This window comes from Ammospiza caudacuta, chromosome 15, assembly GCF_027887145.1.
Source record: "Ammospiza caudacuta isolate bAmmCau1 chromosome 15, bAmmCau1.pri, whole genome shotgun sequence".
NCBI classification, from domain to species: domain Eukaryota; kingdom Metazoa; phylum Chordata; class Aves; order Passeriformes; family Passerellidae; genus Ammospiza; species Ammospiza caudacuta.
The window spans coordinates 10,672,321-10,699,383 of NC_080607.1; the positions used below are offsets into that span (position 1 = coordinate 10,672,321).

Sequence of the window (27,063 nt, forward strand, 5' to 3'; positions counted from 1 at the left end):
TGCTCTTGGGGATTTTCCACTGTTACTGGTTTTGTTGGTTTTTTTTGGTTTTTGTTTGGTTTTTTTTTCCCTTCAAATAAATGGTACTTTCTAAAACTGGCTTTTTGGACTGTTTCTGATCTGAAATTACTTTTGGGAGCCGGATAACTGGGAGCTAAATGTTTGTGTAACTGCTTGGTTACTGAAGGGGGAGGCAGGCTGGGACCTGGCCTGCAGCTCAAAGGGGCTTTGTCAGCAGCTCCTGAGCTGCCTGCAGTGCTCAGCCATGCAGGATTCCCAGAGCAGCAGCAGCCCTGGGCCTCTGGAGCTGCTCAGGTGAAGCAGGCACAGCACAGAGCCATGGGGTGAGTGTCCTGCTTGTGATCAGTTCTGTGATGGCACTCTGAGGGTGCTGTCCCCTTGTGATCAGGAGGGGCAGAGGGAGGTAGAAGGCACATCCCCTGTGCCCGTCCCCTGAAATGAAAGCAGTGCACTGGGTGTTTTGCTTAATCAAGTTTCAAGCCAACCCTGTTTAACCAATGCAGGGTGCAGAGCTGATCAGCTGCTCTGGGAGCAAGTCCACAGTGATTTCATGCTGTTTGGGGTTAAACAGCTGCACTTTCAGGCAGGAGGAATCTGCTAGCAGTTCATCCAAGCTCCCCTGCTCTGTCACCTTGGTGCTCTCCATGGACAGGGCTCACCTCTCCCCTGGCAGGTGGGAGAGCAGGGGCTGCTCACTGGGAACAGTGTGAGGCTCCTCACAAGTGCGGCATTTAAATGGATTATCATCCTCGAGAAAATCTAATTCCCTTCTCCCCGGTGGGAATTCCTGCTCCAGGTGCTTTGGATTAGCACGGACAGAGGAAACAAATTGGGACTAGCACTCAGGGTGAGGGAGCACGTGCTCCTATGCTCCTTGCTGCCTGCCCTGTGCCAGGTGTGCTCTCAGGTGCTCTGGGAGTCTCCTGCAGTGCCAGGAAAAGCAGAGCCCTGTGCTCCCAGGGCCCTGCAGTGCCCATGGGAGCTGCTGTTTGTCAGCACATGGCTGACGTACCCTGCCAGCTCCGTGTTCTCCTGCCTCTGACAGCTTCTTGGAAGTGCTGCTGCTTGGAACAACCTACGTTTGTCACTTTTTGTTGTTTTTTTTTTCTATTTTGCTTTTCCCTTTCTTTCTCTCCTGGGCTTCGTCTCTTGGTTGCAAGAATGCTGTGTACTTTCCAAAACTGCCCTCGCTCAGCGTAGAAGTGCCTTGTTTTTGCAAAGCAATCTGGACGGGCAGCCTGCAAATCCCCAGAGCTCCAGCCTGGCTGCCTGCCTGTCCTTGCAGAGCCCCAGCTCCTGAGATGGATTTGTCCATCTGCCTTCCTGCCCTTCCAGCCAGCCTGCCTGTACCTGGTTGTGTGCTGAGAGGCACCAGCACTGTGACAATTCCTGGTCTTCATCTCTGACCTCACAGATGGCACTTTTGGTTTTTTTTCTTAGTGCTACTCTGGTTTAAAACCAAAAGGCTGAGGATCTTTATCTGGCTTAAAAATAGCTGGAACCCTCCCAGGTACTGATGTGATTGAGCAGCCAGGGAAGGTCTGTCATTCCCAAATGCTCCCTGAATGAGGGACATGGAGGAGCTGCAAAATTAGGTGTAACCTTGCTGACCTTTATGGTTTCCAGGGGGTTTTGAGGTGATGTTTGTGGGTGTTTGAGCCCCTTGTTTAGCAGTGTGAGCTGAGGCACTGGGTTGTGTGCCAAAGGTGCCAAAATGGCTCACAGCAGTGATGTGCTGGTGATTGTGTCTGTTCCCAACACCTGGAACCTGCAGAGTCTGGGAGAGCACAATTCCTGTGGCCTGGAGCTGTGGTGTTTGCCATGAGCATCCCATGACCCTCCCCAGACCCCTGGGTGCTGAGCCAGGTGCTCAGCTGGGCTCCCTGTGGCAGGACACCGTGACACGCCCTGGCCCACCCGATATCCCGGTTCCTCCCCATCATCCTGACTACTCCAGTTATCCCGGTTCTGCTCCCCCTGCCCCATTATCCCTGTTTCCCCCCTTTATCCGCCTCCCCTCATTATCCCTGTTTCCCCCGTTATCCCGCTTCTGCCCGTTATCCCGGCTCCTCCCCGTTATCCCTGTTCCCCCCCCCGTCATCTCGATCCCCCTCGTTATCCCGTTTCCCCCGTTGTCCCTGTTCCCTCCGTTACCCCAGCTCTGCCACAACCCCCCCCCCCGCCCCGTTATCCCGGCTCTGTCTCCCCGGTTATCCCAGTACCCCCCGTTATCCCTGTTCCCCCCGTTATCCCTGTTCCCCCCGTTATCCCGGTTCTCCCGTTATCCCTATCCCCCCGTTATCCCGGTTCTCCCGTTATCCCTGTTCCCCCCGTTATCCCTATCCCCCCGTTATCCCGGTTGCCCCGTAATCCCTGTTCCCCCCGTTATCCCTGTCCCTCCCCGTTCTCCTGGTTCCCCAGTTGTCCCGGTTTCCCCCGTTATCCCGGTTCCCCCGTTATCCCTGTTCCCCCCGTTATCCCTCCCCGTTATCCTGGTTCCCCGGTCATCCCGATTCGCCTCGTTATCCCGGTTCCCCCGTTTTCCCTGTTCCCCCCGTTATCCCTGTCCCTCCCCGTTCTCCTGGTTCCCCGGTTGTCCCGGTTCCCCCCGTTATCCCTCCCCGTTATCCCGGTTCCTCCCCGTTATCCCCGTTCCCCCCTGTTACGCCGGTTCCCCCCGTTATCCCTCCCCGTTATCCCGTCCCGCTCCCCGCGTGTCTGCTGCCCCCTCCTGGGCACGCCCGGTACTGCAGGGCCCCCTGCCCCCGGCTCTGCCCCGCTCCCGCTGCCTCCCACAGCCGAGGGCACCTTCAGGGGCCTTGCCCCGGCTCCCAAAGCCAAGGGCACCTTTAGGGACCTTCCCGCTGCCTCCCACAGCCGAGGGCACCTTCAGGGGCCTTGCCCCGGCTCCCAAAGCCAAGGGCACTTTTAGGGACCTTCCCGCTGCCTCCCACAGCCGAGGGCACCTTTAGGGGCCTTGCCCCGGCTCCCAAAGCCAAAGGCACCTTTAAGAACCTTCCTGCTGCCGTCCACCGCCAAGGGCTCCTTTAGGGGGCTTCCTGCTGGCTCCCACAGTCAAGAGCATCTTTTAGGGGCCGTCTCTGCTGGTTACAGGCTGCCCGACCTGCCCCGCTGTGGGTGGGAATTCTGTGATCTCACTAATGGTGGTGAATCCTGCTGGATGCAGGAATTTGTCCTTTCCTGTTTTCTTTTTTCCCCTTTCCTCCCTTCTTCCCCCCCTTTTTCCCCCCCCCTCTGCCTTCCCCCCTGCCCCATTCTGCCCGTGGGGTTGGCCATGGGCAGGGATGGATACAAGTCCCATGGATGTCCTCATGGATTTCCCTTTATGTCCCCATGGATGTCCCCATAGCTCTGTGAAGGTCCTGGGTGCTGGGGATGTCCCCAGTGCCAAAGGCACTGCCTGACCTGTGGGCCCTGCCCTTGCTGCCACAGTGTTGCCCTGCCAGCTCTGGGTAGGGCGGAGCCTTGGGGCATTTTGCCCAGTATTGGAGGGAAAAGACCTGGTTTATACTCCCAGGCTGGTTATTTTGGGGAAGTGGGGGGTGCAGGAGCTGGTCTGGCTGCTTGAGGCACATGGAGGGGAACAATGGAGCCACTGTGCAGCCTCAGGCCCGGCTCCGTCAGAAAGGTCCAGCGAGGGGTTTTCAGCACGTTCCTATTCCGCTGCTCAGGTATAATTACACAGGGGAACAAAGAGCCCTTCAAACCCCCCAGCACAGCCCGGGGCTGTGGGCACACACACGTGTTGGTGCTCAGCAGGGTGTGAGGGGACAGTGACCATGCACACCCACAAAAACAGCCCAGGGGGATGGTGACACTGGGCAGGGCTTAAGAACAAACCTTGGGTGCATCCCCAGCTTCCTTGGGAGCCACAGCTGCAGTGGGGAGGCTCCTCTCGCACAGCCACACTCCTGGTGAGCACCCCAAGGCAGAAAGCAAAGAGCAAATCCCACCCTGCCTCTTGGCACCCACCCTGCTCTTGCTGTTCATTTATGAAGTGCCTTTCCTTCTGCCTCTGGCCAAATCTGCTGCAGAAGCAAGGGGCATCAGTGGGACAGCTGAGGCTTCACCCCTAAGCTGTCCCAGCCCACACCAGCCAGGGCGGGAGGTTTGATTTAGCAGGGCGTGGGGCAGGGGGTTCTTGCAGGCAGCACCACCACGCAGCCGGGTGCCAGTGTGCTCCATGCATGGCTGTCACAGACATCTTCTATGGAAAATCCTTTCCTTAGGATTTTTCCTCCTGAGAAGCTGAGCAGCCTCAGGAACAAAATGTAAACAATGGGTATCTGCTGCTGTGGAATGCAACAGGTGCATCTGTGATTGGCCCATGTTAGATGTTTGTAATTAATGGCCAATCACAGTCAGCTGGCTTGGACAGAGAGCCCGAGCCACAAACCTTTGTTATCATTCCTTCCTATTCTATTCTTAGCTAGCCTTCTGATTAAATCCTTTCTTCTATTCTTTTAGTATAGTTTTAATGTAATACATATAATAAAATAATAAATCAGCCTTCTGAAACATGGAGTCAGATCCTCGTCTCTTCCCTCAACCTGAGACCCCTGTGAACACTGACACACATGGCACTGCACGGTCCTGCCTGCTCCCCACAGTGCTCTGGGCAAAGCCATGGGTCCTGCCAAGCCCCACAGCCTTGGGGCTGTGCATGGGCACCCAGGGGTGCTGCTCAGCCCCTCCATTGGCAGCTCCACTGGTGCCTAATCCCCCCTGGCCTCACGGGGAGGGAGCTGAGTCCAGTCCTTTCCTCCTCAGTGCTGATCTGTGACTGCCTGCCTGCTCTGCACCCCAATTCCTGCAGCAGTGCATGGAAATCAGGGCCGTGTTTTCAAGCCCAGTTGTTTATTTAAGCTGTTTAAAAAGCAACTTTCCTTCCCTAGTGAATCCTAAGAAAACTATGCATGTGTTTCTTTTGAGAGCAGGATGAAAGGAGATTGCCAGTGCTCTGTCCCCCTCACTGGATCCCCAAAGTCCCCAGCAGTGCTGCAGCGTGGGGCTGACCACAGGGAGCTGTGCCAGCACTGACCCCACCCCTAAAGAGGCCATCAAACCCCAGTTCCAGCCTTGGGGACACTGCTGGCCCCTGGGACACTGCTGGCCACTGGGCTTGGTCCTTCCCTGAGTTGCAGGGAGCCCAGAGCTTGACAGGAATTAGCTTGTTTTCAGCTTGCTTTTAGGCAAAATACCCAAAACCACTGACAAAAAGCAAGCCTAATTTTCCACAGGCTTTTTGGCTGCATGGGCAGGGCTGAGTGCCCAGGGCTCTGGGCACAGAAGCGTGGCAGTCTCAGGGCTAATAACACCCACTCCTGGCACTGCTGGTGCCACAGGCACCCACGGGTGTCTAACTCTGTCCTTGCTGCTGTTTGGGTTTATTTCAGAGCCTGGCCAGCAGGGCCACACGCCTGAGCAGTTCCTGATGTGCTTGAAGCCTCTTGAGCAGGTAATTGTAATTCCTCAGCAACCCAGCTTGGCTTATTTTGGCCCCAGCATAGTTTTGCATCCTGAGGCCCAGCTGGGTAATTTATAGCTCTGTCAGAAAAAGGATAAAATCAGCACAGCGTTTTTGGGCACTGTGCAGATCTATGGCCCTGTGTGCTGGGGCTGGGAGTGCCCATGGTGGGATGCTCAGGGACCCCACTGGGGTGTGTGGGCAGTGCTGGGACCAGCCTTGCTAGGAGAGGGATTTTATGCCTTGTGGTGCAGTGACTAGCCCTGTGGGAGGATAGAATGTGAGAAAATAAAGATAGTGCAGAAGGTAATCTCACCCCTGAGGAGTTGCAGCTGTACTGATCACCAAAAATTAGGAACAGGCCTGCCCTTGATAGGCCACAGCTGAGACTAGTAAGGAAGAGTGCTACAAAAGAGTGGGTTAGCTGGTCCAGAAGAGAGTTGGAGGTTTTGGCTGTGAAGAGAGATGGAGTTTGTTGTTTGTGCTGTGAAGAGATTTGGTGTTCGTTGGCTGGATTGTGCAGAAGAAGAAGTCAGTGCTGCAAGGAGATGCCTGTGAGAAATCACTGAGAATGTATGGAACTTTTGAAATACGATGACAACACAGCCCCTTGGTTCAGTCTGGCTGGCTGAGTCCCTTTTGTGCCCTGGGCACCAACACCTTGGGGGCAGCTTTCAATAAGAGGTTTCTCCCTGCTCCCTTCCCCTGGCTGATGGGCAGAGCAGCATTCCCACATCCCCTGCTCCTGAGGGCCAGGATGCAGATATTTACACTGAACAGGGTGGGCTGTGGGCCCCTGGCCCTCCTGGAGGCTGTGCTTGGGCTGTGGGGGCTCAGAGCAGGGGAGGCAGGCCGCTGTCAGTGAGTATCTGCTGCTCATCCTGGTGCACATTCCCTGCTGGTGCTTTTCCACAGGGGATGGACAGAACCTGGAGAACTGCCACACTCCTGTCAGGGAGGTCACCGAGTCACAGCACAGCAGAGGGACCTGCCCTGGGGCTGTCCTTGCTGAGGCAAACACCTCTGCTACAGAACAGCCCCACTTTTTACAGCTCCCCCTTCACCCACCCCTTGCACTCAGGGGTTGTAAATCCCCTGCTTTAACAGAGTTTTTCTGGTTTTCCTGCAGGTGTGGTTACAAATTGTCCTACAGGCAATCCAGCCCAGCTGCCACCTCAGTGCCAGGAGCAGTGCCACCAGCTGGGCTGAGTGAGCAGGGAAGGGACAGTGCCCACCCTCCACTGTCCCACAGCTGCCCTCCCCTTTCTGAAAAACACCCAACCAACCCACAGGAAAACCTGCTGGGTGATGTGGGGCAAAATGCAGCGCAGGGGCTGTTCAGAAAGCAGCCAAACCCTTTGATTTGGACAGAAGATGTTCCCCGGAGGTGCCCAGCGTGTGTCCCGGGCTGTCCCGAGCCCCGGGCACGATGGGCAGTCACTGTGATCACCGGGCTGGCTTCACTAGATGGCAGCAGCTTCTTCCACACAGCTCAGTGACACAGCCCGGGCAGGGAGGGAGGCACCAACACGGGCTGAGCGCTCCTCTGGGATGCTGTGTCACGGCGGGAAAGCCAGGATTTCATTTTCTTCTTGATGTTTTTAAAGGGAATGCTCTGCTCTGGGACCTGAAGTGACTGCTTGATGTGGTGGGGCTGGTGAAAGCAGGGGATCCCCATTGCCTTCGAGCCTCACCATCACTGGAGGTGCTAATGCTACACCACATCCCACAGATGAATTATCCCGTGCATCCCTAAAACATTCGATGCTTTTCCTAAATCCAGCTCTTGGAGCCATATAACGGTGTTTTCATGCCCGATTTTATGTCCAGACGTGTTTCTGCTGCCTGGGGACGGGCAGAAGCTGCAGATCCCCATCGCCTTCCAGCCTCACCATCACCTGGAGATGCTCGTGCCACATCACATCCTACACATGAATTATCCCGTGCATCCTTCAAGCATTCGATGCTTTTCCTAAATCCAGCTCTTGGAGCCATGTAAAGGTGTTTTCATGCCCGTGTTCCTGGCTGCCTGGCAGAGCTCAGAGCAGCGCTGTCAGACGGGCAGCACAGAGCCAGGGCCGGCGGACGGGCCGTGCTCCCTGCCCGGACACACGCTGCGTTATTGTGGGATCCGGCAGAGACGTTCCCGAGCGAGAACACGCAACTGCCTGCCTGGCTCCTGTCCGAGACATTTGTGTTAATCAGCGATTATGCAAATAAACAGCTCTGCCACGCTCCCGGCGCGATGGGAGCATCTGTTCCTGTGGCAGGCGAGTGTCCCCTGCAGGAGCTCCCGGCTCCTCGTCCCCAGCGTGGGACCCGCTGTGAAAAGCAGATTAAAGGCAGGCAGAGGCCGGTGGGGAAGGCAGGAGCCCCGGGAGGCTCCCCCAGCCCGCCCTGCCACCTCTCCCCTTTCCCCATGTGGCTTGAATTACTGCGGCTGTTTGCTCAATCCATCGGGCTGCAAGAATGAGCCACTCAGAGCTTTCTTGGCCTCTCCATCCAGCAAAGTGCTGTAAACATAACAAGGCAGGCTTGTTCCAAGCCCCTGAAGTCAAGAAGCAGCGTTCCTCTTGCCCTTTGGTGCTAAATATAACCCAGGATGCTTTCCATTCATAAAATGTGAATTATGCCCTGGCCTGTGAGGGTGGAGAATGGGCTGAGGAGCTGAGGGCTCTGGATACTCCTGATGCAGGCAGCAACCAAAAGGCTTCAGCCCATCCTTGCACAGCCCTCCAGCCCTCCACTGAGCAGATGGGGGAGGAAATGCTGTTGGGGGAAATGTGGGGGATCCTCTGGGTTGATTGAAAATACTTGATTAAAGTATTTTCTTGCATTTCACCCTCGGTGCATTAGGGCTGGGGTGGATTTGCTGGGGAGGTGAGTGCAGGGCATGGTAAGTGTGGGCTGATGAGGTGGCCCAGCAGCGGCACAGGGGAAGCCCCCAGTGCCCCCAGAGCTGTGTAAGATATTTGAGCATTTTCCAGAAATGGGAGCAGTAGAGTCCTGTACCACTTCTCCCAACACCAAATGAGCACATTAGGACTTTGCCTCCTGCTGGAGGAACTTGCTTTTGGATCCCTTGTGGATCTCCATGTGATCATCCTTCTGCTCTCCTCCAGCCTTTTCCTCCACCAGCCCTTGGCTGTTGGCACAGGCTGTAACATTCTCGCAGTTTTCCACAGCAGCTCCAGATGCAGAGATGTGTCTGCTACAGCTTTTTGCCCTCAGTGAGGTTCCTGTTTTGAGGAGGAAGGAATCCCGTCTCCTGGTGGAGTTTAGGGAGGTGCTGCTCCCTGGGAAGCCCTGGGTGAGGATGATGGGACCCAAGCTCTTGTGTTCCCATGGGAACACAGGTACAAGCTGCAGAGGGGGGAGGCCAAGATCCAGGCATGGCTGAGCATTTCCTGCTGGCTGGTGTGAGGCTGTGAGTCCTCTGCAGCCCCAAATTCAGCACCTGGGGCCACAGTGAGGCATGGGGGGCATACAACAAGGCTGAGCATGGACTGCACACAGGGCAGTGCTGCATCTGAGACATTCCAGATCACTGAGAACACACAGGTAACCCAGGTGCTGCTCCAGGTGCTGCAGGCCATGGGGGCTGTGCTTCCCCTGCTCCCCTGCCCCCAGGTCAGGGTGGGTTGGCTGCCACTGTAGTCTGGCTGCTGGGCTGTTTCAAACCCCAGCTCAGGACTGCCAAACCAGAAGGTTTCCAGGTACACCATGGGCCTTTGGATGCCACGGAGATCTAAATAAAGCCTTTAACGCCTACTCTGCAAAATGCTCATGTCCAGCTCCAGGAAAGCTGGCTGCTTTTTATGGCATCCAAATCAGCAGTTTGCTGCTGATGCCAGCAGTGTGTCTAATTGTATAAAACAACAGAGCTTGGCAGAGCCACGCCAGCTAGGGAGGAGCTGGGTTTCACACTGAAGTTTTTTCTCTCTTTTTCCCTTTTCCTTCTTAAATAACCCCATTTGGGCCTCCAATAAAAAACCAAAACATCTGGTGCTGGGTATTTGGCTGCTGGGAAGCAGCTCCTGCTGAGCTGAAAAGCACAGCAGCGATGCAGGGATTCCTGGTATGGATCAGTAACACTTAAGGTTGCATTTGGGCATTATCCCTGTCCCTCCTGGACTTTGAATATATGGCCTGGGGACACTGAGGGAGCTGTGGTGCTCGATGCCAGCATGCAGGTAAATCATGCAAGTCAGTAAAAAGGCAATTGAAGCAGTGCAGAGTCCTTCAAGCCTGATTTATTGATGCTCTCATGTGAGATCTTAGCAGCGTGAGATGCTGCTGTGAGAAAGAGATAAATCAGTAAATCACAGGAGCACGGTGTGGGTTCAGTGAGTGGGGAGAGCCCTTTGGCAGGGCCACCCCAAGCCCTGGATGAGCCCCTCCAGCATGGCTCAGGGCTGCTCCCCTTCCCTAGGCCAGCAGGGAGGCCAAGCCTGTTCCAGCCCAGCCTGCTAGGTCTGCATGAAGAGGTGGAAGTTGGTCCTGGTGAACTCCTGGTGGATGCTGTCCAGTAATTTGTCTGAGTCCTGGGGAACATCAGAGAGGACCTGCTGCCCTGGGATGCAGCTCTGCTCCGGGGTGTAGGTGAATGTGAAGGAGCTGGAGTAGATGAGGCCGTCATCCCTGATGAGCAGGAGCGGGACTGTGATGGGATAGCGCAGCCACCTCCAGTCGCTGCCGAAGGCAGAGACATCAGGGACCACACACACCAGGGACTTGGGGCTCCTGTCAGTGCAGGAGAGGAAAACGTGCATTAACCAGGGAAGATCCCATGCAGGAGCAGCCAGCACTGAGTGTCTGCACTTCTCCTCCATCCTGGAGCTCAGTGTGAGTCTCCACCCAGCTCCCTCTCTCCTCCCAGTCTTGCATTCCTCTCTGCCAGGGCTGCTTGGTTGTTTGCAGTTCCCTGAAATCCCTGTTATTCCCCACCCATGGCTATGCCCAGACTGCAGCCAGGGCAGAGAGCAGGCACCAGACCCATTCCTGCCTTTCCTTTCTCCTGCAAGTGTCCTTGTCCCCAGTGTCTGCAGCCACATCCTTCCCAGACCTGCCCAGCACAGCCCACACCTGCCTGCTGTTCCCTGCCTTCAGCTCCCCTATCCACCTTACCTGTACATGGTCTCTGCTTCCACATCTCCGAACCAGACCTTGAGGTGTGCATGGAAATACTCCCCCTGCACCTCCAGCATGGCCACGTCCCCACCACCTGTGAGCTGTGACAGGCAGAGTGTGGCAGGGCTGGGTGGGTTATGAAGCCAGACTGCTTCTCCCGCAGGCTGCTCTGCCTCTGCATCTCATTCCCACTTGAGAATGGGAGGTGCCACAGGGGGAGAAGGGCTCAGGAGGAGGAGGCACGAGGCAGGCAGGTGACAGGGAGGGGCAGCCCGGGGCTGTGCCCACCTGCAGGGCAGCGATGAGGGGCACGGGGCTGACGGGCTCGCGGATGCACGCCAGGCTCTCGCTGAAGGTGTACTCCACTGTCTCCGTGCTGATGATGGTCCAGCACGAGCCGTCGTTCAGCAGCTCCCTGTTGGCTTCCTTCGGGCAGGGAGATGCCTGTGGAGAGTGTCAGAGCTCCAAATATGTCAGGTGGTATAGGAGGGCCTTAACTATGAAGGCTAGTAGAAGAGCTAGGCTTGCAGCCAGGCCCGATCAAGAAGAGTTTAATGTAGGATGTGAGAGTTTGAGTATTGGGAAGTGTAGTGTACCAATTTGATTGTGCAGGTGGAGGATAGCAATTAATAGTGAGAGTGAGCTGGCGAGTGTATAAAATAGGAGGTAAATGCCAGCGTTCAGGTGTTCTGGTTGGTTTCCTCATTGTGTGATGAGGATAGGAGTGGGGATGAGGGCGGCTTTGAATGTGATGTAAGAGTATTAGTTCTGAGGCTGAGAAGGCTAGGGGGATGAATAGTTGAGCTAGGATTACTGTTGCAGAGGAGGTGGTGGGGAATGGGGATGGGATGCCTGGCTTCTACCCTCAGCATCTTGGTTCCAGCAAGTGACTGCTTTGCTCATGGGGAAATGGGGATTGTGATTCCTTTCAAAGACCTCAGTTCCAGCGTCCCCACTCAAGCTTTGCCATGATTCTGCCCTGAGTTTGGATGCAAGGCTCCTCCCAGGGACACGCTCCCCAGCCTGAAGCAACACAGGAGCTTGGAGAGACGGCAGCAAGCATCCTGCTCCTGCACTGGCATACCTGGAACTGGATCACCTTGTCTGTGGAGAGGCACAGGTACATGCGGTCACTGCCCTGCAGCTGGAAGGCACACTTGTGCAGCTGGGAGATGGGCTCATCCACGTCCAGCATGGCGTACTGCTTCATCACCTTCCGGATGATCTGTGGGCAGCAGCATCGCCGGCATGGATCCATGGTGTGGATCCTGGCACGGATCCCTAGCGTGGATTCCTGGTGTGGATCCCAGCACAGATCCCCGGCATGGATTCCTGGTGGGGATCCCTAGCATGGATCCTCAGCATGGATCCCTGGTGTGGATCTCGGCATGGATCCCCAGCACGGATTCCCAGCATCGATCCTGGCATGGATCCCCAGCATGGATCTCCAGCATGGATCCCTGGTGTGGATCCCCAGCACAGATTCCCAGCATGGATCCCCGGCTCGGCGCCACGCTCGGAGCCGTGGTGTGGGCGGCTCTGTGCGCTGGCAGCACAGGCACGGAGCTTACCAGGGGCTCACCAGGGTGTGAGGGGCTCACCAGGGGCTCACCAGGGGCTCACTAGGGTGTGAGGGGCTCACCAGGGGCGGCAGCGTGACGCCGGTGGCCGTGCAGACCAGCTGGACCACGGAGCCGTAGCGGATGTACCCTTCCCGCAGGGGGAACTCGCTGCGGCTGCAGCGCTCGTCGGCTGCCCGGGAGGGAGAGGGAGAGGCAGAGTCAGCCTGGAGAGCTGGTTAACCCAGCTGGGCACAGGTCTGGCCCTGCTCCTGCTGCTGTCTTACCTGGGCTCATAGGGAATGATGCTTGGAGAGAGCATCATTTCCTGGGAGCCCAGCCCGGGAGAGCAGTTGGGCTCTGGCCCATTCCTTGCAAGGCAGGAATATTGTTGGGCTCTGGCCTCTTCCAGGCAATTTCTTGCTTGGATTTGTAAACCTCCAGACCAGTACAGCCCTAGTCACAGCCCTGTGCCCTCAAAGCCAGTGGGAAATGTCCAGAGACGCACCAGGAATGCCGGGCAGAGGTGAGACTGAGCTGGATTCCTGCCTCCCCTGGCTAATTCCCATGCTTTCTGCCCCCAAGAACCGGCTTTGCAGGACGGGAGAGCCAGGGCTGGAGGCATGGTGGCATCATTGTCCCCGAGGGTCCTTACCCAGGTGGAGGGTGAAGGCTGCCCACTGCCGGGCGCTGGCGATGAAGGCTCCTCCCTCCACGGACAGGTACCGGGTGCTGACGGTCTGGGAGCGCAGGCGGTTGAAGAGGGACACTTTGGAGCCTGAGGAGATGCACACTGAGGGGAGAGGTGCCCGGGTTAGTGCTTGCCAGGACTGAATGATGGCTCTGTCAAGCCTTGGTTCCTGGGTATCCAGAAGCCAAAACCCTCCCCTCTGTGTGAGTGGGGTGAGGCCCATGGTGTGGGGACCACATTGGCATCACGGCATTACACCCCATGCTGGGTGAACCACTTGGAAATGAGACATCACTGTGCCAGATAAATCCTCTTTTGGGAGTTCTACATCCTCTTTTGGGAGTTCCCATGGGCTGTGGACGTAGCCACGTTTCCCTTCACAGAGAAAAGCAAGGCACAATTCTTCCCAATAATATTTCTGGGATTCACATTCTCTGAACCTCAGAGAAAGAAAACACAATTCTTACCATTTGCTGTGCCTGCGTTTATGCAAAAGTAGAATGCAATATGGAGATTGTTTACCCAAAGTGATGGTGTTTTGTTTCCTTGGCCTGTCAGGGCCAAGTGTGTGTGTGAGGACTGTCAGGTGACAGTCACAACACAAGATTCAGTGCAGTGTGAGCAGTGTTGAGTGCTTGGCAGGTTCAGTTTTAGATGTATAGAACAATATAGTATAATAAAATAATTAATTAGCCTTCTGATATCCATGGAGTCAGCTGCATCATTCTCTCTCCTCATTGGGACCTTCACAGCATTGAAACATTTGGGTCCAGCCTGGGTCCCTCCAGAGCCAAGCTGTGAGCAGAGAGCATCCCATGCTGGGCTGGCACCCACCTCCCTCCCCAGAGAGCCACTCACGGTCCGTGTTCTTCAGGGACTGCTTCTTCTGCGAGGGTTTGGAGATGACCTTGATGAGTTTGCTGTGGAAGGTGCCGATCTCCTGCCCGTTGCTGAAGAAGAGCTTCAGGACCAGGCGGAAATGCTTGCGCTTGTCCGTGTCTGAGATGTACAGGGCCTTGGCACAGCTGAACCCCTGCCAGGGGCACACAGGGGCTGCCAGCAGCTCCAGCCAGCCCCACCAGCCCTCCTCACCTTCCTCACCACCCCACAATGACATAATAGCTCCCTTCAATGAGCCCCGGGTTCATTTAAAGGGAGAAACGACCAGAGATGTTATTACAGGTGGAATGAAGAGCTGGGGATCAGCAGAGGCTTTATGTACACTGGGGGCAGAGTATTCCTTATGGAAATGAATGTTCATGTGTGATTTATCCCACATAACATGAGAAATCACCCTGGGTTTATGGTTTCCCTCAGCCTGGCCGATATGCTGTGCTTTAGCAGCAAGGCAAGCACTGTGGACAAAGGCTCTTTCTGTGAGCTCCTGGCCTGCCTCAGACCCCATGCTCTTCAGGGACCCTAGATAATGCTTTTTCTCCTTTTTTCCCCCTCCAATCAAAAGATGCCAGAGCTCTGCTGAAGGATTTGAACTTTGGGATCAACTGGGCCATTTTTAAAAGCTGTTTATCTGCAAATGAAGGACCAGGCTTTCATTTTGTGACAAGCAGGAAAAGGAACCAGGGCTGAGGGAGCTGTGCAGATTTTGACAGCTACAGTCCTGTTGACCTGAAAATATGGTTTCAGAGAAAGACAGGGATCTTTGGGCTGCCTGGATTGCTGCACATACCACAGCAGTCTTTCCTGTGTCTTATTGGGTTTTCACAGTCTTTGCACTCGTGTGAATGGTGTGGGGAGTGGGAGTGGGGAGTTATGGCTAGGAAGAAAGAGCTGTGACATCCTGAGGATGGGGAGGGTGTGACATCCCAGGGTGTGGGGTGCTGCTGGTGACAGCCCAGCCCCTGCATGAGGGGGATCCCCACAGCCCCACGGGCTTTACCTTTGCATCTGGCTGCTCCTCAAAGCTCAGCTTCTGCGTCTCCATCAGGCTGCTGCCCATGCTGTCCAGCCCCATGTACCCACACACCCGAAATCCAGCCTCTCCCAGGTCCCTGGCTGGAACAGACAAGGAGCAGCACCTTCCATCCCCCTGCACAGGCTCAGCTTCTCCAGGAGCACAGCATCACCAAGCCCCAGCTCTCCCTGGGTCTGGATTTCGGGGGGCTCAGGCTTGAGCAAGAAAGGAGTTTGGAGGGCCAAAACCAACATAAACAGACTCACTGTCCCCTTTGCAGAGGCATGGTGGAGGAAGAGAGGGAGGAGAGGTCCAGGGCTCTGCTCACCTTTTATCTGCTCCTGCTTTAACTTCCATCCCGGCCCGCTCAGGTAAACACAAGGTGGGGGGCAGAAAAACCTGCAGAGACAAGAGGGCATTTTCTCACTGCCCTCCAGCACCCTGAGAAGGTGCTCAGGAGGGGCTGCATGGCTGTGCTGAGAGCAGAGACCTTCACTGGGGACACTCCTGCACCTGGGAGGCACAGGGAGCTCAGCCAGGGGCTGGGGACCCTGTGCCTGGTTCCAGCCTCGGCAGCTGCCACATCTGGTGCTGCCACTGTGGCCACAATCCCAGCAGTGACAGATGGCCCTGGCATGGGAGGACAGGGAGCCTGGCACCCCCAGCTCCCCCAGAGACAGGGAGCCATCAGCCCCTGCCTGCCTGCCTGCCTGCCTGCCATGTGGGAGTTTCAGCAGGCTGGGAACAGAGTTTGCATTCACAATCACTTCTGCAGCCCAGTGCAAATAAACCCATAGCCAGGAGTTTGCAAGCCCATTTTCCTGTGTTTTATTTGGGTTTCCACTGTCTTTGCACTTGTGTGAATGGTGTAAATTCATCCTCTACGGACACTGAGTAAAGCACTAGCAGAGAAAACACCAGTGCAGGGGGTTGGATATCTTGGAGCCCTGGAGGTCCAAGTTTATTTCAACAACTCATCCACAGCGCAGGCCCCTGACTCTCATTATTAAGGAAAATGGCAGTAGCACCTTCAAACTTAAACCTGGGAGCTCTGTGCAGGTTTTTCTCTCCCTTTTCAGACCTGGCATGTGATTTTCACCCCTTGCACAGGGTCAGGAGCAGAGGCTGTGATGAGAGGGCTCCCTCCTGGCTGGAAGATTCAGTCCTGAAATAACTTTTTTTACCTGTGGACCAGCAGCCCCTGGCAGGAGAGTGGATGTGGTGAGAGCTTTGTAGGCACAGCCAGCCCATCCCAGAGCTGTCTCCTGGGGTCTGGGTGGTTGCACCTTGGAGGCTGAGCTGGTTCCCTCCCAGCTGCTCCATGCTGGGTAATAACGGAGCAGTATTTATATCTCAAGGATTAATGGAGGATTAATTACATTGCAGTGCTGCAGTCTGACGTCACTGCTAGTGAGTGGCAATTTTGGAGATTCAAGCCAGAACCTCAAAGTGTTCAGTGTGGGGAGGATTTTCAAAAATAGCAGCTTTGGAGACCACTGGCATGGATGGAAACAGCCCAGTCCCTCCTGTGGCCATGCTGATTTTAATGCAAGAGTTAGAGGGCAGTTAAAACATCAGCCTTTCCTTCTTGGGGGCTGAGATTTGAACAGAATCTTGATTTCTTTTACTTTGTCTTTCTTTACTGCTGCATGGAAAGAACCTATCCACTGGGAATGTCTAACTGGGATGGATACAGGTTGGAGATAATTCTTTCTTGTGTAATTAAATTAATGGAAAATAAATGATGGCTTTGGATGAAAAGATGAGTGAATAGGGGGGTTAAATTTCACCAGTTTAGATCAGTGAAATCCAGCAAGGCTGAAATGAAGCTTTAGGTAGCTGGGTTTAGAAGTGGCTATCAGGGTAGCTGGGACCATCTCCTGTGGCAGCAGCTCTCTGGCCACACAAGAGAGGAACACACAACTTTACAGCTTCATTCTGGGAAAGGCTGTGAGAGGATCAGAGAAAAGAATGAGAAACAATTCTTATCTTCACTTGCTGCACCTGGCATTGTGAACATGTGGAATGAGTTATGGAGATTTGTTCACCAAAGGGTGTTTTTTAATTAGCCCATGGTGATGGTGTTTTGACTGGAGGACCAGTTAGGTCAACCTGTAGTGCATTAGGATATAAAAGCATGGGTTTGTTGATAAACAACAATCAGCTTTGTGTGATATATGGAGATTATGTAACTTATTGCCTGGTCCTGACAATCTCCCACCTTTTCTCGTTGCCATAGGACTTCTGAGCCACCTTGGCATGCAGGATGAGCACTGTCTGGTCTGCTGGCAGCTGCAGGTACCTCCTCACGCTGTCCTGGAGCAGGCTGCCTTGGCACGGCTTGGGTCTGCAAGACACAATTTCCCTGGCATGGGGGCACCAGAGCAGCTCCTGCCCAGCCCTGCAGGCAGCAAGGAGCTCCCTCCATCCCCAGCCTGATGGGGTGGGGAAGGTGGAAAGGCTTCAGAAGGAACTGCAGAATGGGGCTGGTATTGAAAAACAGAAAGTTTGGACGATGGAGTAACTGCTTCACCAGTTTGCCACCAAACACACAGAGAGCATTTCTAAGACTTCCAGCCCCCCATGCAACCCTAACTGATTATTAATTTGTTTTTCAGCCTGCTGTGCTTGTTGCTGTATGGCTTTTGGGTGAGCTGGGAGCTGCATTGCAAGATTGAGCCACTCACTGGCTTCTGCAAGGGATGTTGGGTGAAAACAGCTGCGTTTTTCTCTGAGACCTAAGGAGTAGGTGCTTCTGCTGATTGTTTCTGCTCTATTAACTAGAAGGAGTTTCCAGACACCTGGCATTTAACTCTGCTAACTCGGTAGGCTGGGTGTTAACCAGCTGCAGAGAGAGGAGGTGGGTCTGAGATGCCCTGCTCTGCCACCAGGGACACGAGTGCAAGGGGGGGAGAGCTCTGGGATGGCAGCTGTGGAGGCCTTCTGTGGTGCACCACTCACTGAACAGCACAGCTCCTGCCCTGCTGAAAGCCCCTAAACCCCCTGAGTCTGGGACAGGAGCATTCTCTGAGTTTGGGATATTTGACTGGATAAGATGAAACCAGAGGAGATGCCTGTCTAGGGGTCCCTCCTTGGCACATCTGTCAATGTGGTCACTGGGAACACACAGCTCCTGCTGAGGGGACCCAGCTGGTCAATGACTCTCCTATCAGAGGCAGAGGCAAAGCAATGCCCAGAGAAGGCTGTGAAGCTCCAGCCACAGTGGAAAACACAGGGCAGAGTAACTGTGAGAGAGCATCTGGGGGCTGAGGGCACCACTGGGGAAAAGGGGTGACACTAGGGGCATCAGCCATGGCCACCCAAGGAGGAGCTTGCAAGAGATGTGCAGGGGAGCATTCCCTTTAAACACAAGTCTCTCTCTCAAGTGGGCTAGAAGGGGAGAAAGTTGAGAGCAGAAATGATCAGATGTGTGAGGAGAGGTAAGTCTGGTCCTGCCATCACCCCAAGGCAGGCTCCTCGTGCTGAGCTCCTCTGGGCTCAGAGGGCAGAGCAGGAGAAGCTGCACACAGTCACCCCAGGCATCCTGCTAGCAGGGTTTGCCTGCCAGCTCTGTTCTTCACAGTGCAGTGCTTTAAAAAGGCTGTGCCCCTTACAGCTTTTACACCATGTTGCAATTCACTTTCAACACATTTCAGTTCCAGCTTTCCCACCTTTGGATGGAGCTGATGCTCTGCTGTTGTTGAGGAAGAAAACCACATGTCCCATATAAACAAATCCATGCCCAGTGTCTTCTCTGAGCAGTGCCACGGGGACCTGACACTTTGCACTGCACAGATGTGCTCTGTTAGGTTACCAGAGGGGCAATATAATCTCCTGCCCTCCTTGTTCCCAGCTCCTTATCCTAGATGTGTTAGCTAGTAAATATAAATCACCAGAGCCCTGCCAGAATCAGATTTACAGCCAGGGCCAGTGTCAGTGTCACCCACAGCATTAACTGCTGCTCTGTGCCTGGAAAATGAATGTTTTATGGCCATTGCTGAGTGCAGAGCACAGGCTGCCACCAGGCTCTGCTCCTGTGGCAGCCCCAGAGCTGCTGCCAGCACAGGGCTCTGGGCTCAGCCCACAGCACTCATGGGACCCCAGATAATGATTTTTCTCCTTTTTTTCCCCTCCAATCAAAAAATGCCAGAGCTCTGCTGAAGGATTTGAACTTTGGGATCAACTGGGACATTTTTAAAAGCTGTTTATCTGCAAATGAAGGACGAGGCTTTCATTTTGTGACAAGCAGCTCCTTTGCCAAGGCTGTACCTATTCCCTCCATCCAGGTGTTGGGAGACTCCTGCTCCAGCACTGCAGCACACTGAAACAGAGCTTTATATTTACCAGTATCCCACCAGTGGCTGCTCCAGGGTGGGTCACTTAGGCTTGCTGGAGTTTCACTCCTCTTCCTAGGCAATGAATAGTTTATATCTTTGCACAGCCAAAGAGATCCCATAAGAAAGTTATTTCATCTTTTTCCATAGTGGCAATCTGCAGCTGTTTCACTCCTCTGCTGCCAAGCAATGGTGTGATTTCAGCTTTGATCTGCCTTTGCTATTTTTCCTTTCCTTCATATAAAAGCACTATTTGGGAATCTCTCAGCAAAACTCTGGGTTTGGTTTTGGGTCTTTCTTCTTTTTTTTTTTTTTTTTTCCGGTTGGTTGGTTTAGTTGTTATTTTCTTTTTTCTTTTTTTTTTTTTTTTCAGAACAACTTATTATGATTGGGATAAATATGGAAATATATCAAGGAAATTGGCCTGACCCTGGATACCCTTTTACACTAATGCAGTGTTAAATTAACTAACAGAGTGTTAAATGAGTACTGAACCTGGCTGGCTCTGTTCAGTAGCATTTCACCCTCAGTTTGTCAGAGACAACGGGCACACAGCAGGGAAGAACCAGGCTGGGTGTGTGAATTTTTTCCTGGTGAGTCTCATGGTTCAGTGTGCTGTGTAAAATTAGGAGCATAGCTCTGGGTACTTGTGCCTCAGCTGCAGAGCCACATGCTCCATCCCTCTTAGTGTCACCAATGCAGTCACCACTGCCCATCCACGCAGCTTGATGTCTCCCTGTGGGGCTCCTCTGCTATTAACCCCTTGGCAAAGTGTGGAACAGCCTGGCACGGAGGCCAGGGAGTGTTCAGGAGTGAATTGCCAAAAGCTGTGGATTGAGATGTGTGCTGACAGTGTGGGCAGCAGCAGTGCCTGCTCTGCAGAGCCTCCCACAGCCCTGGCTCAGGGCAGGGCCAGGCTTGTGCAGGTATCACTGCTCCCTGCCATCCCTGCAGAATTCCAGAGGCACGTGGGTCACTGCCTGGAGATGATTAAAGAACCTTCTGGAACAATTATCCCCGTGCTACTCACTGCTTGAAGGGGGAATGTGCATGCCAAAGGCAGGTAAACAGATGAGAACTCTTCAGATTTGATGTCCAGCTGGAGGAACAGCTACCTAGAAACTTGGCTTTCTTTTCTTTGTCCATTTTCTGCAGCCCTTGCCTTCCAAATTTTGGGGCTAAATTGTGTGAGTGACGCACTCCTGAACAGTGTTTGCCATTCTGCCCACAGAGGCGACCACCCAGCATCCATCATCTGCTATAAATTTCTCTTCAGAGAGTCAAAGGGCTCTTGCTAAAGCAGCTCAGTATGCCCACTTGGCTCCTTCTGGCACCTCCAGCCTCCTCAGGGTTACAGAGAATTATTCACTCCTTCTGACATTTATTATATTAAATTATTAAAATGCTTAGGCTGTAGTGCAGTGTTAGTTCAGTGTCATGTTAGCAGCCCCATACGGGCTGGGCTCTCACAGCTCTCACTAAAAGCTGCCTTTTCAGAGCCTGAGGTCTTGGCTGGGGCTCTGCTGCTCTCCACACAGTTGGGCATTATGTGGAAAAAGGAGGGGGAGCAAGGGGGCATCCACCACCTTTCTCCTACACTGATTTCTGTAAGCCTTTCCCCTCCCCTGCTCAGCCTGGCACCACTCACCAAGGCTTTTCCTTTGCTTTAGGTCAGGCTGTGCCTCAGGAGAGGCTGTGAGAGCATTTGTGGTGCATCTCCAGGGTGTCTCTGCCCTGCTGCTTGAGCTGGGGGACACCCAGGGTACCCCGGGGGATTTGTAAACCCTGTCTGGGTTCCTGTGCCCTCTCCCATGGGAAATGAGGCAGAAAAGGAGGAGTGCTCTGTGTGCTTTCCACAGGAGACACGCAGCTGGACCACCTCGCACGGGGCTGTTTCATGTGGGCACACCGAGGCGCCGGGAGGCTTTGGGAGGGCTGGACCCCACAGCCCCGTGGCTGATTTTAGGAGAAGTGATGTTTAACACCACAGCTGAAAATTATCCCTCTCCCTCCCTGCAGCAAGTGCTCAGGGGCATCACTCAGTGCTTTGTGCTGCCTGCAGCTGGGGAATGCTGCTCCCTGTGTGGGACATGCCCTGCTCCACACATCACCTCTGTGTGATGCCCACACCCTGGGGCAACCGCAGCAGAAGGAAAAAGCGCTTTACAGGCACCGGGAGAAGCAAACTGCCCTCTGCCCTGCTGCTTTTCAGTTCAGTGAGCTCCACCAGCTCAGTTCAGTGAGCTCCACCAGCTCAGGAAAGGATCTGATATATTTGGTCCCCTGGGAATGAAAGTACCCAACTCTGGAGACCAAAATGCAATCCCAGCAGCTATTGTTTAAAAACTGGGTCTTTAAATCACCTCTTTAGACAAGAACTGTAACTCACAGTAACAGTGTCCCCAAGTGCAGTTAGCACTCTGAATTGAAGTGCAGAGACCTAATTTTCTGCTTTTCTCCCCCCCAAAAAAGGAGCTGTGGTTTGCCTTGCTCAGGATACAGCTGCCCTGAAGCTTGGTGGGGATTTGCTGCCACAGAGGGCAACTGTTCTTCCCTCAGTTTGGGGAAACCAAACATCCTAATAAAAAATATCCATTTTAGAGGTCTGGGTTATATTTTGTGCAGATCAGGGGAGAAAACGCCTGCAGTGCTCTTGGGTATGGAGTCAAGGCAATGTTTATGCAAAAGGAAAAGCCATTAGAAATCACAGAAATGAGAAGCCTGCAGTTTCTGGCTTCCCTCATTTTTCAATACCTCCTTTAATCCAGACCAACCCAACCCACAGCCCTTGTATATGCATGGGTATTTATAAATCCTGTATTTTCCTCACTGCACACACAAGTGAAATTCAGCCTTTTCTAGGCCTGGGGGATTTATTGACCACACCAAGGGCAAGCAGCGGCTGAGAGCAGGAAAAGCCTGTGGCAGTGAGCTCTGCAGGGAGCAGGGGCCAGCTGGGCTGGGCACCTCAGCAGCACCAACACCCCCAAAATGCCCAAGTTTGATAAAACAGCATTGGTACATCTGCTAGAAAATTCAGACAGTGATTTACTGGAGTCTCCTTTCTCTGTTCCTCGTGTGCAAAGAAGAAGGGAAATGCTATTAAAACACCACAACACAGTCCTAAAAAGCACTAAAGGTGGTTCCTGCCACCACCAGACTGATCTAGGCGCTGGGGGACTAGGAAGGTCTATTCCAGAGTTTCCCAGAAGCCTCTGCTGAAGATCTCCAATGCACATCAGTTGACCTTCTTGATGGAAAATTAACCTGAGGCTCTACAGCCCTCCAAGCTCTGCTCTGCAGTCTCCTGGCTCAAACCCACCTCCCCACACTGCACCACTACCTGCTGATGCTCCTAAACTCCAAGGACACTGATGCTCCTAAACTCCAAGGACACTGCAAGTCAAATGGGTATTAAGCTTAGACTCTCCTTTTTTCATGAACTTTTGAGTTTATGGGGCTACCACATGCATTACCCCAGTAGGGGAAGAGACAACAAAAGGGTAAAAAAAAAAAAAAAAAAAGGGAGAAAAGGAGAAAATAATAAAAATATATAAAAAAAGAAAAAAGCGAAAGGAGAAGAAATAGATAAAATAAAGAAAAATAAAGCAAGATAAAGAACAATAAATAAATTAGAGAAAATAATAAATAAATAAGATAGAGAAAATAAAGAAAAAAAATTAAAAAATTAAGAAAGAGAAATAAAGGGGTAAAAAAGGAAAAACAGAGAAAAATAAAGAAAAAATAAAGCAAGATAAAAAGAACAATAAATAAATTAGAGAAAATAATAAATAAATAAATAAAATAGAGAAAATAAAGAAAAAATTTTAAAAAATTAAGAAAGTGAAATAAAGGGGTAAAAAAGGAAAAACAGCGAAAAATAAAGAAAAAATAAAGCAAGATAAAAAAGAACAATAAATAAATTAGAGAAAATAATAAATAAATAAATAAAATAGAGAAAATAAAGAAAAAATTTTAAAAAATTAAGAAAGAGAAATAAAGGGGTAAAAAAGGAAAAACAGAGAAAAATAAAGAAAAAATGAAGCAAAACCGCTAAAAGCAGCGGGGCCCGCCTCGCCCGTGAGCCCCCGGCCGTCCCGTCCCGGCACCCTCCGGTGCCGGCTCCACCTGCGCGCAGCTCCCGCGGGGCCGCGCTCGGCGGGGCGGGGGGGAGCCCCCGGTTCCCCCCGTTCCCCCCGTTCCCCCCCGCTCCCGGCGCAGCCCCGGGGCCGGGCCGTGCCCGCCCCGCCGCCCCCCCGCTCGCTCCCCCGCCCCGTTAAAGCCGGCGGGCCCCGGCGCTGCCGCCGCCCCGCACCGCCCGCAGCGCGTACCTGAGCCAGCAGCGCGGCGGGGAGCGGCTCCGAGCCCGGCACGGCTGAGGCGGCGGCTCCGCGGGCACCGCCGCTCCTGCGGGGAGCACAGCACACGAGCAGGGTCAGGAGGGCGCGGGTGAGTCCGGTCCCGGTCCGTGATCCGGTCCCCATCCCGATCTCGATCCGTGTCCCGCTCCCGGAACCGATCCCCATTCCGATCTCGATCCCCATCCCAGTCCCGGTCCCGGTCTCGATCCTCATGCAGATCCCGATCCCAGTCCCCGTCCCGATCCCCATCCTGGTCCCGCTCCCGATCCCCATCCCGATCCCTATCCCGATCTCGATTTCTGTCCCGATTCCGATCCCGGTCCCGGTGCCGGTCCCAGCCCGGTCCAGCGGGGCTGTGCGCCGTGCCGAGCGGACATTGGCACCCTCCGAGGGCGCTTTTCCTCGGAGCGGGGCTGGCAGGAAGGGGAGCGGCGATCCTGGGCGCCAGGAGGAGAAAGCAAAGCCGGGAGGAGGGGAAGAGCACATCCTTCGCCCCAAAGGGTTTTTCCTCCCGTCTGGGGGCTGGAGCCCTCCCGGTCCCCGGGCTCATGGTGCCGGGGCACGGAACCCGCTCGGCTCCTCGGTGCTGTGGCAGCGATGTGAGTGAGCTCTTCCCGCTGCCTGCCCTGCTCGCCTTTTGCCTACCTGTCGGGCAGGTCCCTGCTTATACAGCCGAGGATCTCATAGCAGAGAATAATAATGTCTGGTACACCTGGGCAAGGCGTGCTGAGCAGCAGGAAATGGAGATCCTGCAGAAAGATAAGCTCAGAAGTGTACCCTAAGTTTGTTTCTGCACGACTGGAAAATTGGGTCTGTGCATACTCGTTTGCACAAGCAATCACCCACCTTCGGCTTATCATTCCAACTGTTACACAGGATAAAATTAGCTTTGGGCATTTCTGTTCCAAGCAATTGCATGGGAAAACTTGTTTGGAAAATCAGATTATTCTGCACTCATGGTGTTTGTGTGGACCTGCACTCGAGTGAGCTGAGCAGATCCATGCTGTGGTGGTGGTATGTGCTCTGCTGGGGTTTTGCAGGGACAGCCTTTGCTGTGGAGCAGAGAGCTGCTGAATCCTTCAGCAGGCAGGCTGCAGAGTGGGTAAGGAGGCTGGCAGGGAAGTGGGACAGTCCTGTGTCGATAGAAGCCACCATGGGTGCAGTGGGACTGAGGGGAGCAGGGGTCCGTGAGAGGGGCCTGTTCTCAGTCCAACTCTGAGACAAAGCATGGGGCTTTGCCTCTTTTGCTTAATCACACTGGATTTTTGCTTCACTTAAACCCGGATTATTTATAAAGTTATTATGAAGTTCTCCCTGTGGGACATCTCCCTGTGGGACACTCTGTAGCATCTCTTGATAGTAAAGATTTTTATTTTTTCAAGGACAGGAGCAGTTAATCCCAGGCAGTGAGTGTGCAGGCTCTCAATAACAAGTAGAAACTGCATTTCACAAGCAGATTCTTGCAATCTCTGCAGGAGTTCATTAGATTGCTGTTGATACCAGCAAAAAGCTGTGTGTGAGGAAATCTCTCAGATCTCAGCCCTGATCTTTGCCACCAGGATATGGATAAATTCAGCCTCATCCAAAATGCAAACTTCCCTCTGGAAACCAGGCGACGGATCTTGGTGTCTGCAGTAAAACAACACTTTTCATCAAAGCAGGCAGGGTATTGCTGCATCCAATGGGAAAAAGCTGTTGTTGATTTTTGTGGAAGTTGTAACTTTCATTTTTTGTTGAAGAATTAAAGAAACCGTATGTGCTCAGAACAAGATGGGCTCAGGGGCTGCCCTGCCTGGTGGCTGGAGCAAACAGAGGAGCTGTGGCCAACAAGGCAGCCTGTTGTAGAAAATCTGTGGTCACAGAAGATGTTTGTGCTCCCATTGCTCATAACATAGCGTTTCCCTTGAGGTTGGCATGAGGGGTTAAAGGTTTTCAAGAGAAGTCTTTGTTTAAACATCTTTAAAGTTTCCAATAGGGGCCCCTTTGTTCGCTCTGGAGCAGCGTGCCTGCCCTGTTAAAAACTCAGCACTCATAAAATGCCATTTACAAATGCCTGATGAATAGGGCTGAAACATGGAGGGGAGATAAATAGAGTTTGTACCTACACACACACACAGGACTTACAGAAGACAGGCCCTACTGTGAGTGAATAAGTGGGACCTAGAAAAAACAGAAAAAAAAATAAAATAGATGGGAGTGGTGCTTATAAAGAAACTTATAAAAGTCAGCTACTCCCCCTGCACCACTTGGGCCCTTTCATGCCAGATGTCTCCTCCAGCCAAGCCAGGAGGCTGAGTGGCTCCTGACACTTGTCATTACCTCTCAGTAATCCTGTTTGTGGGCTCACACAGTAGCAAATTGAGCACTTGGGCACCTTCAGCAGCTCATGCAGCTGCCACAAGGGCTGCACTGATCTGCTGGCCCTGGGGACCCTGACCCAGTGCTCTGCATTACCTGCTGGGGCTGGTGAGCATCACTCCCCTGTAGGTACTCACAGCACAGATGTACCTTTGGGTGACAGGTAATGTTTTCAGCTCTTAGAAGGCTTTGGTTTTCTCCTGCCTGGGCTAAATAGAAAGGGTTTTAAACCAGCTCTGTTAAAGCAGGAGAGGGTAGAGGTGTGTGCCCAGCAGACTCCAGAGGCTGGTTCACAGCAATGGCAGCATTTCCACGTGGGATGCTCCAGACTGAGTCTTGTCCTGTGCCTGAATCTTTCTTGGTTCTCACACAGCTTGTCCTTCCTGGCGTTTTTTACTGGAGTCAGAATCCATCTTTCCCACCAATATTCTGTCTTTGCCTGTCTATCTGCAAACTTCTGATCCTCTCACCTTGAAGGCTCTGCTTGCACACGAGTCCATCCCTAGCCTGATCCCTCTGGTGCCCCTCAGGGACATCCACAGGGCTCAGCTGCTGTCCCTTGCAGAGAGGTGGCAGTACCTTGCTTTCTCTCCAGACTCCAGCTTTTCTGTCTCTGGGCTGTGTTGTGCTTTGCCAGTGTGTAAGTTCAGGAATCTTTGCAGTCTGTGGATCCATATGAGGGCATGCTCTGTGGCAGGAGCCAGTGGGAGCAGATCTGTTGGCAGCAGAGATAACCCCCTGTACAAGAGTCTCTGTCTGGGCTGCAAAATCAGGCAAGCTCCACATGTGGAAAAACACTGCCTTTGGGAGTTCATACAGCTCAAACACTGCCTTTGGGCATTCACAGCTCACACACCTGCAGCTGGGCTTGGATGGCTTTCCCAGAATGTCACCTGCTCTTCAGTGTGGGCAGAAGGGAGGCCACAGCCACTGTGCTGCTGGTGAAGCTCTCCTTTGATGCATCTCCTAAGGGGTGACAGCATCCCAGTCCCAGGACAGATCTCCTGCTGCCAGAGGGACGTGGAAGCTGTGAATTTGGGTGTGAGACATTTCCTGTGCTACCTTTGAGGTTCTCCCTGTGAAAAGTATCTACACAAATTTGCTTTTCTGTTCTGAGGAGGGACAAAAAGTCCCCACGTGCCTTTCCGCAGCTGCCAGACGTTCCTCACTTTCTGCTATTTCAATTAAACACATAGCAGGATGGGTAGG

At 53.4% G+C, this 27,063-nt stretch overlaps 1 protein-coding gene across 1 annotated transcript; it reads right to left on the reverse strand.

Annotated features, from left to right (window-relative positions):
• Positions 1-9,978: 9,978 nt before the first annotated feature.
• RBPJL (recombination signal binding protein for immunoglobulin kappa J region like) lies at positions 9,979-26,354 on the reverse strand. The gene is made up of 14 exons (XM_058814987.1): positions 26,325-26,354; positions 24,142-24,245; positions 23,581-23,933; positions 23,467-23,542; positions 17,023-17,148; positions 15,130-15,200; positions 14,787-14,902; positions 13,748-13,922; positions 12,854-12,991; positions 12,282-12,391; positions 11,724-11,864; positions 10,928-11,083; positions 10,637-10,740; positions 9,979-10,252 (listed from the first exon to the last, which is right to left on the reverse strand). The coding sequence occupies exons 1-14, from the start codon at positions 26,352-26,354 to the stop codon at positions 9,979-9,981; spliced, it is 1,974 nt and encodes a 657-aa protein (XP_058670970.1).
• Positions 26,355-27,063: the final 709 nt, after the last annotated feature.